Source organism: Nuphar pumila, chromosome 5 (assembly GCF_984573655.1).
Source record: "Nuphar pumila chromosome 5, dmNupPumi1.hap1.1, whole genome shotgun sequence".
Classification (NCBI taxonomy): Eukaryota; Viridiplantae; Streptophyta; class Magnoliopsida; order Nymphaeales; family Nymphaeaceae; genus Nuphar; species Nuphar pumila.
In genome coordinates this window covers 119,342,113-119,359,360 of record NC_143253.1, presented here as the reverse complement: position 1 = coordinate 119,359,360, position 17,248 = coordinate 119,342,113, and the positions used below count along the sequence as shown (strand labels likewise).

Below are 17,248 nucleotides of genomic sequence, written 5' to 3'. Positions count from 1 at the left end.
AAGGGGTAAGCCCATGTAGTTTTAAGTTGTCAAGACAGCGACCATAAAAGCCAGCATTGGCTAGGTTTTTTATCATGGGGGCGGTTCCTCCGTGTAAATATGAAAAAGAAAAAGGGGGTGTGACGGGTACCCATGCACTTGAAGTTGGAGTCATGCTTACGAATGTCGAAATCTCAGCCTCATTGGCTACTAAGAGCTAACATATTTATTCCAATACACAGCCTCTCGGCCAGCCGAATTGAAGGAAATATGTTAAAAGGCTTCTAATTACTTATATAAAGAATAGTCAAGTTGGATTATGGCCCTTTTCTTTCAAATTCCCTCCAGCAGCATCTCGGCCAGCCGAAGAGAAGGAAATATGTTCTTTGAGTAAAAAGCTTCTAATTACGTATATAAAGAACAGTCGAGTTGGATTATGGCCCTTTTCTTTCAAAAGTGGCAGTATTTGGCATGGGATTGGATGAGCGGCAGAGCTAGACTCAATTTGGATCGAGTGCAATTGCTGCATCCCCAGTGTTGTCTTGGGTCTTTGTGTCTTATTGGTTACCAAGAAATCACTTTTTTTTTGCTTTTTTCCATTGGCCTTTTGTTTGGGTGTCTTGAAACGAAGATTACTGTTGGCATTGATGAAAAGCAATCAAACTCAATGTCATTTGCCAATCTATTCTAAGGAAATGAAGGTGATTGATATATATCGTCTGCATTGGAATTAAGATGATCGGAGCTTGGACCGCAGCATGACTGCCTGCGCAAGCTGAAGCATGAAGGTGTATTGTTTGGGGTTCATATAACAAATAATCATCATCATTTCCATCGTATTTGATCATCACCAGGATAATTTAGATGTTCATAACGCAATCTATAGTGGTAGTGGTCTTCAAAAATCTTCCTAACATTTACACTACTTCCTCACGTTCAAGCCTTTGAATATATTTGTACGGACCTCTTGACTTTCACACAAATATGTTGTAAACTTTTGAATATATTTGTATCTTGATGTTCACACAAATATGTTGTGAACCTTTGGGTTAAAATCGCCCAGAAAATTAGCAACATATTTATGCAAATGTCAAGAGGTTTGCATGCGAACATTGGGAGATTCACAATATATTTATGCAAATGTCAAGCAGTTCATCACTTATTTTTGTGAATGTTAGGAGGTTTGCATGTGAACGTTCGAAGAGGTTCGCAAATGTATATATGTGCAAATGTCAGGAGGAGGTTTGCAAATATGTGTGTATGTGTGTCGGGATGATGTTCGCAAAGTGTAAAAAAATGTCTTAAAAATTAAGAATCGGAATTTTAAACATTGGGAGGATTTTGGCAAATTGTGAGGCATTTTCGAAAATGTGTCATTTTACAAGGACAGTACGGTCATTTTCTGATTAAAAAAAATGATCGGGTAAGTCATTTAAATCTTCTCAAAATGGATAAATGCCAATTTTCTTTTCTTTGAAAGAAGTTAAGATAGGTCTGGTTGGATCCGAATCTGATCCAGACCAGATTAGCTGAATGTAACCTGATTCAGAACCGAGTATGATTACACAGTGCTATTTAGTCGGAATCCTTTCAGATTTGGATATATGCTACCTGGATCAGACTGTATGGGTCGGTACTTGAGGCCACACATATGCGACCTGGCAGCGTTCAGGTCAACTGGTGCTTGGCCCCATTTAAATTCCAAACCCAGCAAGGATTACTGTTCAGGTGAGGTAGGGATGTAAACAGTTCAGATCCGAATCAGATGTGGCCAAATACCATATTCGTCTAATCAGATGTTGTATCCGTCAAATTCAGATATTTGTTGGATTCGGTAGCAAAAAATTAAAACCATATCTGCATCCTATTATAACCGGATATGGTTTTGGCTCACCAAATGCAACTAAACGGAATTGAATTCGGTCAGATATGGGTTAAAATTAGATTTGTTGACAATACTGGGGTGAAGCCGGGCATGGAAATTTGTAGTTCAAACCAAACTAGGCCTATTCCGGATTGGGTACTGATGGCCCATCAAGCATCAGCCCAGTATCCAACCCTGTATAGGGGTCGCCCTTACCAGATCCTGAGTTAATTTCTTGTTGTTGAGCCACGCTCAGTATGAACCGATCAAGGGTCCCTTGTGGATCTAAAGACAAACCAGGCTGGGTTCATTAGGGAACCAAATTCTACCAGGCATTTGAGCAAATGACTCAACTAATCCTGAATTATCTTAACCAGAATGGCAACTCAAATTAATTTTAATGTGATAACAATTACACAAAACTTCCTCGTTCATATCGAGCCGAGATCCATATGGATTCAATTCAAATTCTGGCTGGGTGACAGAATTTGAACCCATTTGATCCAACTGAACCCGCTTTTGCACCCATAATTGCAACAGCTATGAGTTAAACCAGATTTCTTTCTCATGATACCAGTTTTGCTATGGTTGAGTGCGGACAAAACCAAAGGGAATTTAGTTTAGACCCTATTTTGCAGGATTTTCACACATCCAAATTCCAATGGCATTTGTGCTTCCACACCCATCTGCACATATGGGGGTTCGCATGAAAACCCGAACCCTAGGACCAAAATGAACAATGATATGTAATGAAACCGACTCTGGAACCTTGAGAAAGCAGGAGATTTTTTTTTAGAGAGAAGAGCAAGCAGGAGAATTGAGCCAGCTACGTGGCCAGACTCCTGTGTGAAAGCAGCATCAATAATTTTTTTGGATTTATAACCCGAAGAAACCGCACGGGCACGAAGACCTGGCCGCGCTGGCTTAGCCTGCCATAATATGAAAAGTAAATTAGTTAAGGGCTCCAACCCAGACTTGAATAGGACTTATGCTGAGGGCCCCAGTTGATGGGGCGGGCCCATACAAACAATGCTTTGTATCACAAAAGGTTAAGATAACACATGAAAACAGAAGTTTACTAGTAGTTCAACCAAGGTCTATCATGGATCATACATCAAATAGCAAAGAATCAATAGAGAGTCCATGACTCACTACAGCGAAGGCACTACTAGTTAGTCGAGTCCCCTGACCAAGTTAGTCAGGTTCTGAATCGTGAACCCATATGAGTCAGAATAGTCATTCGGTCAAAACAACCTTCTCCATCAATTATTGAACAAATTCTGCGATTGTTCTATCAATAAGAATGAATACGAATAACACTTTTATATCAATTTCTTAAGCATCGAAGCAATGCAGAACTCACCAAAAATCTAATACCCAATGATCTGCAAGCAAGCTTGATATTGGCTGTATATGCTCAAAAGAGTAGAAGTATTTACACTGTTTATCAGACTTCAGTTCTCGCATAGGTCCCCCCATCGAACGTTATAATTAGACGCAAAGTAGTGTGCTCCAACTGGGCCTCTGCTGCCATATGGATAAAGCTCAGGAGCAATTTTTTTCTCTTCCATTTCCTTCAACAATGGTGAGAAGATCGACCATGCAGCATCCAGCTCGTCACTTCTTATAAAAAGCCGCCTTTCTCCTTCAATTGCATCAAGAAGCAGCCTCTCATATGCATCTGGTATCTGCCCTTGGTACCTTCAAAGTAGGATAAAACCATATTTAGTATATGATAGTCGACTCTTAGAGTGAATGCCTAAACAAATTGAAGATCATCACATGGCTAGCCTTTTTATGACAGCACTTCAAAGGGCAACCATATGCAGTAAGAGAGAGTTCTAGTCTAGATACATTGCAGCTCAACAGGGTAACACTTGCGTCATCAATTAGTTTAATTTTTCTATGAAAAACTTGTGCCATTGTGTGAACCTAGTAAAGTCAAAACTCCGACAGCATATGAACTTTTTACCTGTCTGCATAGTGAAGATTTAGATTGCTACGATCCAATCTCATGCTAAGACCAGGAATCTTATTATTGATCTTTAAGTAAATTGCCTCATCTGGTTGAACTCGGATCACGAGTTCGTTCGTTGTTCGATCTATATCAGCACCAAATTTACGCTTGTATAGACTCCCTGGAACATGTCTGAACTGAACTCTGATTTCTGCTCTGTTTACCAGTAAAAGGAGAAAATATGTCACTTCCTTTTTTCAGTTGATCGATCAAAATAAATCAAAAGATTGAGGGAATTGTAATGAACAAGGGAAAATGTACCTATGTGTATGTAAAGCCTTTCCAGCTTTCATCAGGAAAGGTACCCCATCCCAGCGTGCATTGTCAATAAAAAGAGCAGCTGATGCAAATGTTGCAGTTAGGCTACTCTTTGGCACAGTTGGGTCATCAGTATATGCTGGAAAAACTTTTCCACCTTTCGTGTGTCCCTTGTACTGTCCAATAACCACATCATCAAGCTGCAACGGCTTAATTGATCGGAGTACTTTCACCTGAAAATGAAACAGTTAAATTGTGCTGTCTTACAAGCTCAAGTATTTAGTACAGATTTGGTGTTGGATGTCAGGTCATGTTTTTTTTCCATATTTTTCCTGGGGAAACCACTTCTGGGACTGGAGATGTCATGGACATCCCGGCGGCATAAAACACCAGGGCTAGGACCCTCACCCCGAGGGCCTATGTTGGGCAAGCTTACACAAGGGGGTAGCACCCACAGGAGTCAAACCCCAACTGCCTGTTTGACAGCCGAGGCCAGCTCCAACTATGCTAACCCCTTTAGGGCAAATGTCAGCTCAGGTTGCTAATAATAGACACACACACACACACACACAACTTTGGCCAAGTCTATTAGAAGATGGAACTTGTGAAGACAGGTCCGGATTCAGGTCCAGACCCAGATGACGTTGAATTGGGTTCCTCCCAATTGGATTCACATGTTGGAATGGATGTAGAGTCCAAGAAGGAAGAAAGATCCATTTGAGACCCATATCTCAGAAGTTGTTCAAAGCAAGGACTCCTCTTCAAGGACACTGCAAAGAAGACCCCCAAATCCAAGCTTGTTTGTAATCAAAAGAACTTTGTATGCCAATGGGACTCCTTGTATTTGGAGAATTCCCCACACATTGTAACTCTTGAAAATATATATAAACAAGGCAAGGGTCTCCTATCAGGGGTGTGAATCCTAGAGAGAAAGAGAGAGGTTCTACAGTGGACGTAGGTCACGTTAGACCGAAGCACTATAAATCATGTGTCCTAGTGTGTGCATGTGTGTGTGTGTTGCAAGCATCAAGCTTTTACAGAAACTAACATCAACTGGGAGATGTTTGGAGTTGTCATGTCCAAAGTTGTTCCAACTAGTCCATAGCAACTTCAGAATCTAGCTAAATGATCTAGGCCATGTTTTTAACATCTCAGATATTTATATTTCATATCAACTACCTTTTCATTTCTGATGTCTTCTGCATCCAAAGTGACAGGTGTTTCCATCGCAAATAATGCCAATATTTGGAGAAGATGGTTCTGCATTATATCCCGAATTATACCGTAGTTATCAAAATACCTGCATGAATAGGACAATATGAATCTAGGCTTTCACAAGAGAATGGTTTGGAAAACAGAATAGATATCTAACAATATATAAAAAAAAAACAGTATAACATACCCTCCGCGGCCTTCAGTTCCAAAATCTTCAGAAAATATCAATTGTACATTCCTTATATAATTTCGAGACCACAGTGGTTCAAAAACAAGATTGGAGAAGCGGAGGACAGAGAGGTTCTCAACAAGCTCCTTGCCCAGGTAATGGTCAATCCTAAATGATGCAAGACAATTCCAGTCAATCTCAGTAAATATCCACCCTGAGAAAACCATGATACTCAGCTGAAGACTGTCGTGTACATAGAAATGGAAAAGACTTCAACACATAAAGACCAAAATGAAATCTATGACGTACAAATGAAAATGAAAAAAACTTTCAAAGATAAGGATATTTTCACTTTTTCCTCATTAAATCATCTTAAATTGTGTAGACTAAGGGAAAAGAAAAGGTTCTAAGGGAATTACCTGAAAATTTGATCCTCTGTCAGATGCTGCTTCAAACCACGGGTAAGCTCTCCAGAGGACTCTGAATCACGACCAAATGGCTTCTCAACAATCACTCTAGTCCATCCAGCAGCAGCAGAAGCAGAACGGCTAGCACACCTAGCCACATCGATGAATACATTTGGAGGAACTGATAGGTAGAATAACCTGTTTGAGAGCCTCCCAGCCTAACAGGTGATAATAAGAGATATCAAAAAATAAGCAACTACAAAGAGTGATGTAGAATTAACATGCCAAAACACGGTAAAAGACATAATAGAAAGTGAGAAAAAACACTGCTCTCTTCAGGTAGAAATATGATTCAAGGTTATGGTGTAACAGTCCTTAGAACTGATCAGAGTTCAACGCTGATTTTCTTTTTCATCTTAAAAGAGGATAGAGACAGGATACAGAAATTACAATACAGTGTCCATTTTACAGATAAAAACTTGAGAAGCCAACCTGGCCTGACAGACACTTATAATTTATATAGGCTACAGTCAGATGATACAGACAGGCATATCCAATCCAGTTCTATGTGTATACAGAAACATTGAGGCTCTCTGATGTTTTTGGGACATGCCTAATACATATGGGGTAAAGTAGAAAGCAATGCAATATGTTTAAGAACTTTGACATCTTCAAAACTTCATATAGCACCAAACTTGTATAAAGGTCCCACTCAGTAGAGAAGATATCTGACAAGAGCTCTAACGTGGTCTGAACTCTGATGCGTGAATAAAGAAGAGCATTGTCTTCTTAGAAGAGTTGATCTTGAATTCACAAGACCCTCTCCGAATTCCCAAAGGGAAAGCTATGATCCCTTGAATCCACAAGGGTTTCCTTACGTCCACTCGGACAAGGAAAAGAGCATAGCTCAAAGAGATCCTTGAATCCGCAAAGAAGAGAAGGGACAAATACCCAAAAGAAACTCACTTTATTAAAAAAAAGTGAATACAAAGCAAAGGATGTTATTTATAGACCCAAGAACCCCTACTTGAAAGTCCAAACTCTTTAAGGACTCTAAGGCATCCACCCTTATCCAAGACTTCTCTAGAAAGTAAAATCCTATTGAGACTCTCTACCTTAAAAGACTCTTTGCACTTTCCTAGGTAAACCATAACTCTAACGGTAAAATCTCATTTGTTTTTTTTTGCAAAAGCAACCATACTTAAAAAGTACCCTCATGAGAAAGTGAATCTCATTTGTGTGAGAACTCGAATCTCATGAAACCTCATGAGATTCGAGTTCTCATGAGATTTAGAAAGCGAATCTCATTTGCACAGTACCCCACAAGCAACCAAACATACCCTAAGAGTTGGACTTTGTTCCCATCTTGAACTTGTCTTGATTTTCTAGAAATTTTCAAGCCATGTGTTCTACATCAGTCCCCTCTACTTGTAGCAAACTCACCCTCGAGTTGATATTTAGGTAGACTGGATCTTCTAGAGGATGGTATGCATATAAGTTGGCTACATTGAAAGTTGGAGATGTTCATTTCTAGAAGATCAACAACATATGCATTATTATTAATCTTCTTGATAATCTGATAAGGCCATACTTCCTATCCTTGAGCTTGTTGAATGTTCCGGTAGGAAAACGCTCTTTTCAGAGATTAACCATTACCATGTCTCCTTCGAATGCCTTTAAATGTCTATGATTATCTACATATTTCTTGTACTTAGCATTTGATTCTTCCAATTGTCTCTTCACATCCGCATGCATTGATTGAATTTTATCTGTCATATTCTCTGTTGCTACACTCATTCCAGCAAGTTTCGACAACTTTACAAGATCTAAAGTATGCTTAGGCACCCTTCCATAAACAATCTAAAATGGGGACTTGTTTGTCGATCTGTTCACCATGTTGTTATAAGCAATTTCTGCTTGAGGTAAAGCAAGATCCCATTGCTTAGGCTTATCTCCGAAAAGACATCTAAGAATATTGCCCAGAGTTTGATTAGCTACTTAACTTGGTATCACAATCAAATGTAAAAGTTTTTGGTACCCCATACAATCTAACTATCTCTCGAAAGAATAAATTAGCAATATTTGTGGCATCTACGATCTTTCTAAAAAGTATAAAATGTGTCATTTTAGAAAATCGATCAATGACTACAAGTACAAAATTCACACCTCTTTGGGTTCTTGGAAGTCCAAGCACAAAATCCATAGACAAATCTTCCCATGGTGCTTCTGGTGTGGGTAATGGCATGTAAAGTCCAGAATTTTGAGGTTGTCCTTTAGCGCTTCGACATACAAAACATCGTTGCACGAACTTGCCAACATCTCTCTTTAGTTGAGGCCAATAATACCTTTCTTCTACGAGAGCAATACTTTTATCACGTTGTTCCCCTAAACCTCCAACATGCAATTCCTTAACAACCCTTTCTCGTAGAGAACACCTTGGAATACATAACATGTTTCCATCCTTCTCGGAGGTATTAATTCTCAGACAAACCTCTTTGACATTTTTCCCAGTCTTCCTTGAAGTCTTCATCATCCATATATAAGTCTTTCAAGAATCTAAAACCTTCTATTTCATTAGTCAAGATGACTAACAAATTTGTTCTTCTACTCAACTCATTTGCTACCTTGTTTTGTTAACCAGATTTATGCTTTATGATAAAAGTAAATTCTTGTAAGAATGAAATCCATCTAGCATGCAAACGATTGAGGTTAGTTTGATTGTTCACAAACATCAAGGCTTAATGATATGTGTACAAATACAAATTCTCGTTGGATCAGATAATGCCTCTAATGCTTCAATGCTTGTACCACTGCATATAATTCTACTTCATATGTAGACCATTTTTTTCGAGTATCGCTCAACAGTTTTTCACTGTAAAAAAGCAAGTTGTCCTTCTTGAGATAACACAACTCCTATGCCTGCATATGATGCATCGCATTCTACTTCAAATATCTTGTCAAAATTAGGCAGAGCTAAGACTGGTGCAATAGATAATGTTTCTTTAATCAAAGCAAAACTCTTTTTTGCTTATTCACTCCATTGAAACTTGTCTTTCTTCATGCAATCTGTAATTTGATCCACAATCAAACTAAATTTTCTTATGAATCTTCAGTAAAAAGTAGTTAGTCCATGGAAACTTCAAATATCATGAGCAAACTTAGGTGTAGGCCATTCCTTAATTGCTTTAACCTTCTATTCATCAGCCTTGATGCCTTTAACACTCACTATATAACCCAAAAATATCAGGTTATTTGTCATAAAACTGCACTTCTTCAAATTGATGTATAACTTATTCTCTTTTAGTACAGTCAACACTTCTCTTAAATGCTCAATATGTTCATCCTCAAATCGGTTGTAGATGAGTATGTCATCAAAGTAAACAACCACGAAGCGGCTAATAAAAGGCTTAACTAAGTACTTGATTCATCAACCTCATGAAGGTACTAGGGGCATTAGTTAACCCAAAAGGCATCACTAACCACTCATATAACCCATCCTTGGTTTTAAATGCAACTTTTCATTCATCTCCATGTCTAAGCCAAATTTGTTGATACCCAATTTTTAAAGCAATCTTTGAAAAGAGACTCATACGATAATGTGGAAGGTTTGGTAAGCTTACACCTGGGATGAGATCGATATGATGTTGAATGTCTCTTAAAGGAGGTAACCCATCTAGTAGATCTTCTAGAGTGATCTCTTCAAATTCTTTTATCAAAGGTACCAACTTAGCATGAATGCTTGTAGGTTCAACTTTTAGTCCTTTTACTATCAAGGCATATAATTCTCCAGATTCTTTAATCTATTTTTCAAAGTCACTAACTGTAAGAAAGAACTTTTCCGCTACTTTAGAAGTTTTGGGTGGAATTGCTTCTTTTATAGGTGCAAGTGTAATCTTTTTTCCGTCCTTGAAACAAATATACACATTCTCTTTTCCTATATGAGTGGCATCTAAATCAAATTACCAAAGCCAACCAAGTAGCATGTGACAAGCATCCATATCGACTATGTTACATATTACTTCATCCTTATAATGCTTTCCAATTGAAAAAGGAATTTGACATTGTTCATTTACCTTTACATCACCCACTTTCTTGATCCATCCAATTTTATAAGGAGTTGAAAACCCACCCTTAAGCTTGTAAGCAACAAGCTTAACCTTCTTATCTTCTCGGATATCCATATAGTCAAAAAATATTTTTACTTCAAAGATCCAGTCTAAGAAGTCCTCAATATGTAATTGGCCATTAAAAGTATGAAGGTCTACTTTCATCTTATAGTCTCTCTGATGTCGATCTCTATTAGGGATCTCCCTAACTTCTCCAACAATCAAAATTTCAATATCTTCATCGCTTGAATAAGATGGAGGCACATGGTTGGAGGTATCGTGAGCACATTCATTGATCAGGGGAATATTGTGTGTGGCATATTGTGCCCATGTCCCTAAGGTCCCAATTGTTGCACTGCTACCACCAATTGTTCTACCATTCTTTGAAGATTTCTAAATTTGGTCATGGTTACAGGTTGATCTTTAGGAATATCATCGCTAGAGTTGCGATCCTTTGACCCATCATTGGTCGTTGAACCAAGAAAGAACGAGGCTCTGATACCAACTAACATAGTCGGAAGCATGAATAAAAAACATTGTATTCTTAGAAGAGTTGATCTTGGATGGAGATGATAGGAAAGGATATGAATGCTTTGAACCTCACCGAGGACATGAGAGTTGATCTTGAATCGAAAAAAGACCCCCTCCGAATTCCTAAAGGGAAAACTATGATCACTTGAATCCATAAGGGTTTACTTAAGTCCACTTGGACAAGGAAAATAGCATATAGCTCAAAGAGATTCTTGAATCCACACAGAAGAGAAGGGACAAATACCCAAAAGAAACTTTATTGAAAAAAAAAACTCCAAGACTCTTACCTTTAAAGACTCTTTGCACTTTCCTAAGTAAACCATAACTCCAAAACTTGGACTTAATGATGAGGTTCTATGGATGCCATCTATATAAGTCGACTAGAAATGTTAAAAGATGCAGTAGTGAAAAATATAGTAACAAGCATTGTGGTTTGTCTGAATGCAGCCGACAGCGAGACCATATAAAATATGTCAACTCTTCCATATTTATGTAAATCTACAGTTTCTACATTTTGTGAAAACAAAGAAGAAAAAGGACTTCTAAGATATGATTCCAACATTACTGCAGCCATTTGATAGACAAGCATGCCACACTCTTTTTTTTTCCTTATCACAATTAGTTCAGAAAGAGGCTTATTTATTTCTCAAAGAAAGAGTGCAAAGTAATGGTCCAATACTTATAAAATACCGTCAAATTCATTTAATATTCATAAAATATGAATATCAACAACACAAAGTTTGTTGTTGATTACAAAAGAAAATGGACAATATCAGAAGGCTGCACTACTAGCAAAGCCATAGAGAACTACCATACTTCTTTGGATACTGAAAAGAGATGGTCTGCAGTATGCTTTTAGCCATTTTCAGCACCCTTGACATAAACTTAGAATTGCCACATCATGATGACTTTTATGTTCAGGATCAACACCACTAGCATTACATGACTACAAGATCTATCAATATAACCAAGAAAAAAAAATGTAAAAGTACAATCAACCAAAATTTCACACATTGAACATCACCAAAATAACTTTCTCCAATTGACTCCAAAGCATATTACTTTGTGCATGAAGCATCTCACAACAACCCCCCCCCCCCGCCCCCCATCAGGCATGCAGAGAGAGTTCTATAGATCTCCCTCATCTTGTACAAAATAAAAGACCTAATAAAGAAACAAGCAAAAGATACTTTAAAATTTCAAAAGCAGAGGATACGCATAAAAAGACAGATGGTAAAGATGGGAGTCAGGAATCAATCCACATACAAAAATATGGAATTTTTATGAAGTAGGATGCTTTATGTCCTTACTCCTTAGCTATTTAATTTATTAAATATATGATTATATATGATGATATACATTAAACATACAGGAACAGGATAAAATTCCATACTAATCTTGAAACATGTCAAAGTGGCCCATCAAAATTATACATATTATGATTTACCATTTACTTTTTCTTTAATAACATCCAAATGATAGTGTATAAGATGTGACAAAAAGACACCCTCATTAAATTTAAAAGGCCAGTTTTTCAGGATATTGGAAAACAATCAGTAGAAAAGAAAGAATCAAAATTGACTGTTTCTCAAAACAAACAAAACCTGCAGAGTATAGGTGAGTATGCACGTCATGTAACAAACACTTCCACAAGATTCATGAAGTTGGTTTTTTTTCTTTTGGATGGCCACAATAAAATGTGGTCCAACTTATAGAACCTTTCTCTCTATAGATGATTTGTTCTACATCAATGATTAGTCTTACAGAGGCAGAAAGATGTTTGTAATGCATAAAACATGAGAACAACTGACAGATCCACCTGCATAAACTAGTGAGGAAAACAATTTTTATAAATATTTATCCATGTAAACGAAGCATCCTCAGAGCATTGTGTTGATAGAATAAAACAGTTCAATGTAGTTATAGATGTCAACTTCCATCTGAATGGCACCAAAAAGCAGGTGGCAATCTAAACAAAACATGACTACCATCATTCACAGTTTCTATGATGTTCGACATGATGAAACCAAAATGGAGCATCTACAAAGATGTAATTCAGGACAGAGCGAAATTTGATTGGGATATCTAACCTCCTTCTCCATCATTTTTCTGTCCAAAATTGCAAAATCCTCCTCGGAACTGTATTGACCTGAATGGTAAAAGCATCTTTGCAAAAACTGCTCCATCTTGTCATCACAGTTTTCTCTGCACACCAGAAAGTAGTCCATTCAGAAGGATAATAGTACATACATAATGTGATCATCTCTTATTGGCAACCACAGTTTCAAATCCAAAATCTATTTGTTCGCTACAACTCTAGTTGTTTGACGTATCTATGTTTACTCAATTTGTTACCCCATCCTTAAGAACGTAAGCAATCAAAGAGCCATGTTCAGAAGCTACCTCTTGTCAATTCTGCAAGTCAAGGTTCTGCTTATTGCCGTCCTAATCTGTTCATCCGTCATCTTACTTCTTGCGTAGCCGAAGATGGTAAAATGCTGAATAATCAGAAGCACGTCAACGTGTTGAATTTCTCAATTGACGTAACCGATCAAAAGCAAACAATTTAGGAGCAACATTAGCTAAAGTCGTCTCTAGAAAAGAACATGATGAAGTAATGAACCTTGGGAAAACAATCTTCGTAATAAAGAGCAAACAATGCTGGAAATATCTTCTTCTTTGCAAGATCCCCAGAGGCACCAACAACAGTAATAGTAAGAGTGGTCTCTGTCTCTGGCTTTCGAAAGATTGTCTCATCATAAAAATCTTCCGATGGAAAGAAGGGGAGTTTTTCATCTTTCCATTGATTCCCAAAATATTCATGTACAGGTAAATTTGCAGAAGAGCCTAACCCAGAACAAAAATTCAGAAAAAAGTTAGAAAAAAGAAGAGAGAGAGAGAGAGAGAGAAGGCAAACAAGATTTAAACTCACCAACCACTGTAACATAACAATTGTTAATCACCTCTGTTTTCTCTCATTTATCTCTTTTAATAAAAAGAAATTGATTTTTCTTTACCATAAACAGAAGCTCACATGCAGTAATACGATTGGTCCAAGAAATTTCCCAAAAAGAAACAGAATATACATATGTAGACACTGATATCAGTATCTCCTACCATCAAGAACAAAACAACCAAGAAAGAAAAGAGAAGCAAAACCAAGAAGCCGAAAGAGTTATGATCACCAACAAGACTCACCATCTTGCATGGAAAGAGCATTGAGTGGATTCCCATTTACAGCCTTGACTGATACCTTCTTTGCAGGAGAGTGAGAGAGGTTGACTGAATCATGTCCTGATGACCAGCATGGTAGTTTTGAGTTTTGACACTTACTCTTCAGGCTCAGGGGAGAAGCCAACTGGTTGCAGGCTGGGGTGGGACATGGAAGGCACCCAGCCATTTGCAAGAATTGGATTTGCTCCCTATCTTAATAAATTCATACTCAGAAGGAGAGAACGGTTGGAGTGGGGGAGTGGGGAACTTGTGGTGGCCAAAGAATGTGTGTCTATTTGTAGCTTGGCTTTCTCTTTCTTCTCTTTCACACCAATATCTTGCTGTTTTATAATGATCCAACAGTCGCCAGAACCAAATTCCATTTTGGGTAGTATCAAGGTGACTTTTGGGTAACTCAAAAATCAAGATCCCGTGGTGGTTCACCGCCACTTTTGCATGGTCGGGTTGTCGTGAATGAAAGAATGGGCGAATCGGTTTTAGGAGACATGCCAACTTTATTGTGGCAGCTTATAGCTTCAGAATGTATCTTTTAGACAATTACGTGAGTAAAGTATCCTTTTCCTTTGTCTTGTGGGTAGGTTGGATCAAAACCGAAACCTGACCCATTTGAAAGGTTGGTCAATCGTTAGATGAATTTCCTTATGCATTGCACTATTCTTGTGGGTAGGTTGGGTCAAAACAAAAACCTGACCCATTTGAAAGGTTGGTCGATCGTTAGATGAATTTCCTTATGCATTAGCATACCATCTGGTAGTGTTGCAGTCGAGTTGCTTCCCACTACCTTATACATATAAAGAAATGAAAACCTACCATATTGAATAAGTACCTACTCTACCCACTAAGAATTTTTTCCATGTTTTTTTTTAATTCTGACCTAATTAATTTAATATAAATTGATACTTGGATCATGTATTTTGGATGAAAAAAAATATATTTGAAGCATCAAAAATTTATGAAAATTGTAGATTTTTGAACCTTATAGAAATCTATACATGCATCAGAATCAAAAGATCCTAAGTGTCAATTTCTAGTAAATCAATCATGCTAAACACATCATTAATGTCAAAATTTCAAAAAACCATTGAAAATCGACTATCATCTTGTAGTGATGCATAAGGGCAGCTTCCCACTACCCTATATATATATAGAGAGAGAGAGAGGAATAAAAACCTACCCACTAAAAAACATGTCAAACCCACTCACTATACGTTTTATTGGATTTTTGGTATACCTTACATATATGATCTATATATTTATTTTTATAGGAATCACTTATTGGATAATTTGATTCTGGTGCATTGATACGGTTTTTATAAGTTTCAAAAATCAATAGTGTACAATTTTCATAAATTTTTGAGGCTCCAAATACCATTTTTTTATCCAAAATTCATGATCCAAGTATAGATTTCTAATAAATCAATCATGTTGAACACATTTGTAGGTCAGAATTTTGAAAAAAATAACAATTTTTTTTGCGTAGGTTTGGCAAGTTTTTTAGTGGGTAGGTTTTCATTTTCCATATATATAGGATTTTGAAAACCTTCCAATTAAAAAGCCTACCCAACCTACCCACCAATTTTATTGGATTTATGGTATTTTTTTTTAAATTTTGACCGTACAATGTGATCCGTATGCTTCTTTTTATAGGAATTAGTTCTTGGAGAATTTTGATTCTGATGCATGGATAGATTTTTATAAGTTTCAAAAATCAACGGCATAAAATTTTCATAAAGTTTTGAGGCTCCAAATATCATTTTTTATATCCAAAATTCATGGTCCAAGTGTTGATTTCCAGTAAATCAATCATACTGAACACATCTATATGATCAGAATTTTGAAAAAAAACACCAAAACATGGTTTTTGGTGGGTAAGTTTTCATTCCTATATATATATATATATATATATATATATATATATATATAGAGAGAGAGAGAGAGAGAGAGAGAGAGAGAGAGATTGTGATGGCCATTAGATACTAACGACCAGCAATAGCCTTACTTAAAATCATGTTTTCGCCTCTCTCTCTCTCTCTCTCTCTCTCTGCTTCGTCGTTGGACGATCATCGTCGAGCATCGCATCCTGGATCCCCTCCTCTCTATCTCTCTTGTCAAGCATTGTCGGATGTGCCTCCCCTGAGATGAGCTCTTCCTCACCTGACTCGTCTGAAAACAATAAAAACCATGAAAAATTGAATAACAATGGCACCGAGAAATACACGGTCTCGCTATACACGGATGAGACGTTCATAGATATATATTAATAGTTCTCTTGGTTGTACATGGTTTACATGATAGAACAAATTTTACAAAACACTAGGTTGCCTAATATAACGATTATTCATCTGTTACGTTTGCTTAATCTTGAAGAGTCCACAATATCGATGTTGTTACATGAGAAGTCCACAATATCGATTCTGTTACATTTGCTTAACCTTAAGGAGTCCATAGAATGAGAGAGTCTACAGAATTGAGAGATAACAGTCTTTCGGGTTGACTGTTACATTTGTTGTTACGTTTACTAAGATTTAAAAAGTCCATAAAACCGAGAGATAGCAATTTCTCGTTATCCTCGATTTGGCCGGTATCTTTAGCATTATCCTTAAGACGCCCCCGCAGCTCAGTGAGGGGGAGCACACGTTGAACTTGATGCAAAAATCCTGAAACTTTGATGTAGACAACGACTTAGTAAGGCTATCGGCAAGTTGATCTCTGAAGGAAATGAACTGAATTTGAAGGTTGCCAGTGCGTACATGATCCCGAACAAAGTGAAAGTCAATCTCAATGTGTTTCTTGCAAGCATGAAACACAGGATTGGCTGCTAAGAACAATGCACCAAGATTATCATACCATAAAATTGGCGGTTTGAGCAGAGAAACACCGAGTTCCATAAGTAAAGACTTTAACCATAGCAGGTCAGAGGCAGCACAGGCAAGGGACTTGTATTCGGCTTCAGTGTTGGATCCGCCAATTGTACGTTGTTTACGGGAAGACCATGTGACAACATTGTTGCCTAAGAAGACAACAAAATCGTCGATGGACTTGCGATCATCTGGGCAACCCTCCCAGTCAACATCGAGAAAGTCACTTAGAACAATAGACGAAGATGGGCGAAGAAGAAGGCCATACTCATCGGTGTCCTTCAAGTACCGAAGAACGCTCTTGACAGCAGACCAATGCTTATCGAGAGGCTGACGCATATACTGTCAGACTTTGTTGACAACAAACACAATATCTGGGCGAGTGAGAGATAAATATTGTAGACCGCCCATGATACTACGATACATCGTTGGATCGGAGAATAACACAGTCCCAACTTTGGTGAGTTTCAGAGAGGGACTCATCAAGGTGGCAACCGGCTTGGCATCAACCATGGAAGCTTTCTTGAAGAGATTAATATTATACAGTCGTTGAGATAGATGCACACAATTGTGAAGGATATGGACTTCAATACCCAAAAAATAACTTAAA

The 17,248-nt window shown here is 37.6% G+C and overlaps 1 protein-coding gene across 2 annotated transcripts; it reads right to left on the bottom strand.

The window, feature by feature from the left end:
• Positions 1-2,345: 2,345 nt before the first annotated feature.
• On the bottom strand, positions 2,346-14,010 carry LOC149838360 (glucose-6-phosphate 1-dehydrogenase, chloroplastic-like). Of its 2 annotated transcripts, XR_016432183.1 has the most exons (11): positions 13,745-14,010; positions 13,170-13,393; positions 12,950-13,044; positions 12,637-12,751; positions 5,922-6,127; positions 5,521-5,670; positions 5,298-5,418; positions 4,122-4,351; positions 3,816-4,016; positions 3,207-3,544; positions 2,346-2,772 (listed from the first exon to the last, which is right to left on the bottom strand). XR_016432183.1 is itself a non-coding variant. In XM_090007675.1 (10 exons), exons 1-10 carry the CDS (start codon positions 13,944-13,946, stop codon positions 3,298-3,300), a joined length of 1,791 nt encoding a protein of 596 aa, XP_089863801.1. In that variant the 5' UTR covers positions 13,947-14,010; the 3' UTR covers positions 3,002-3,297. The 2 variants fall into 2 exon arrangements, 1 of the variants encoding a protein (XP_089863801.1); XM_090007675.1 differs by lacking the exon at positions 2,346-2,772 and having other exon boundaries at positions 3,002-3,544.
• Between the last annotated feature and the right edge of the window lie 3,238 nt (positions 14,011-17,248).

Excerpts from the sequence above, each read along its gene's own strand:
- LOC149838360 (XM_090007675.1), bottom strand. The coding sequence starts at position 13,946 with ATGGCTGGGTGCCTTCCATGTCCCACCCCAGCCTGCAACCAGTTGGCT. Across the intron at positions 5,671-5,921 it reads ACAGAGGATCAAATTTTCAG|GATTGACCATTACCTGGGCA; the intron begins GTAATTCCCTTA and ends TGCATCATTTAG. Across the intron at positions 3,545-3,815 it reads AATCTTCACTATGCAGACAG|GTACCAAGGGCAGATACCAG; the intron begins GTAAAAAGTTCA and ends CCTACTTTGAAG.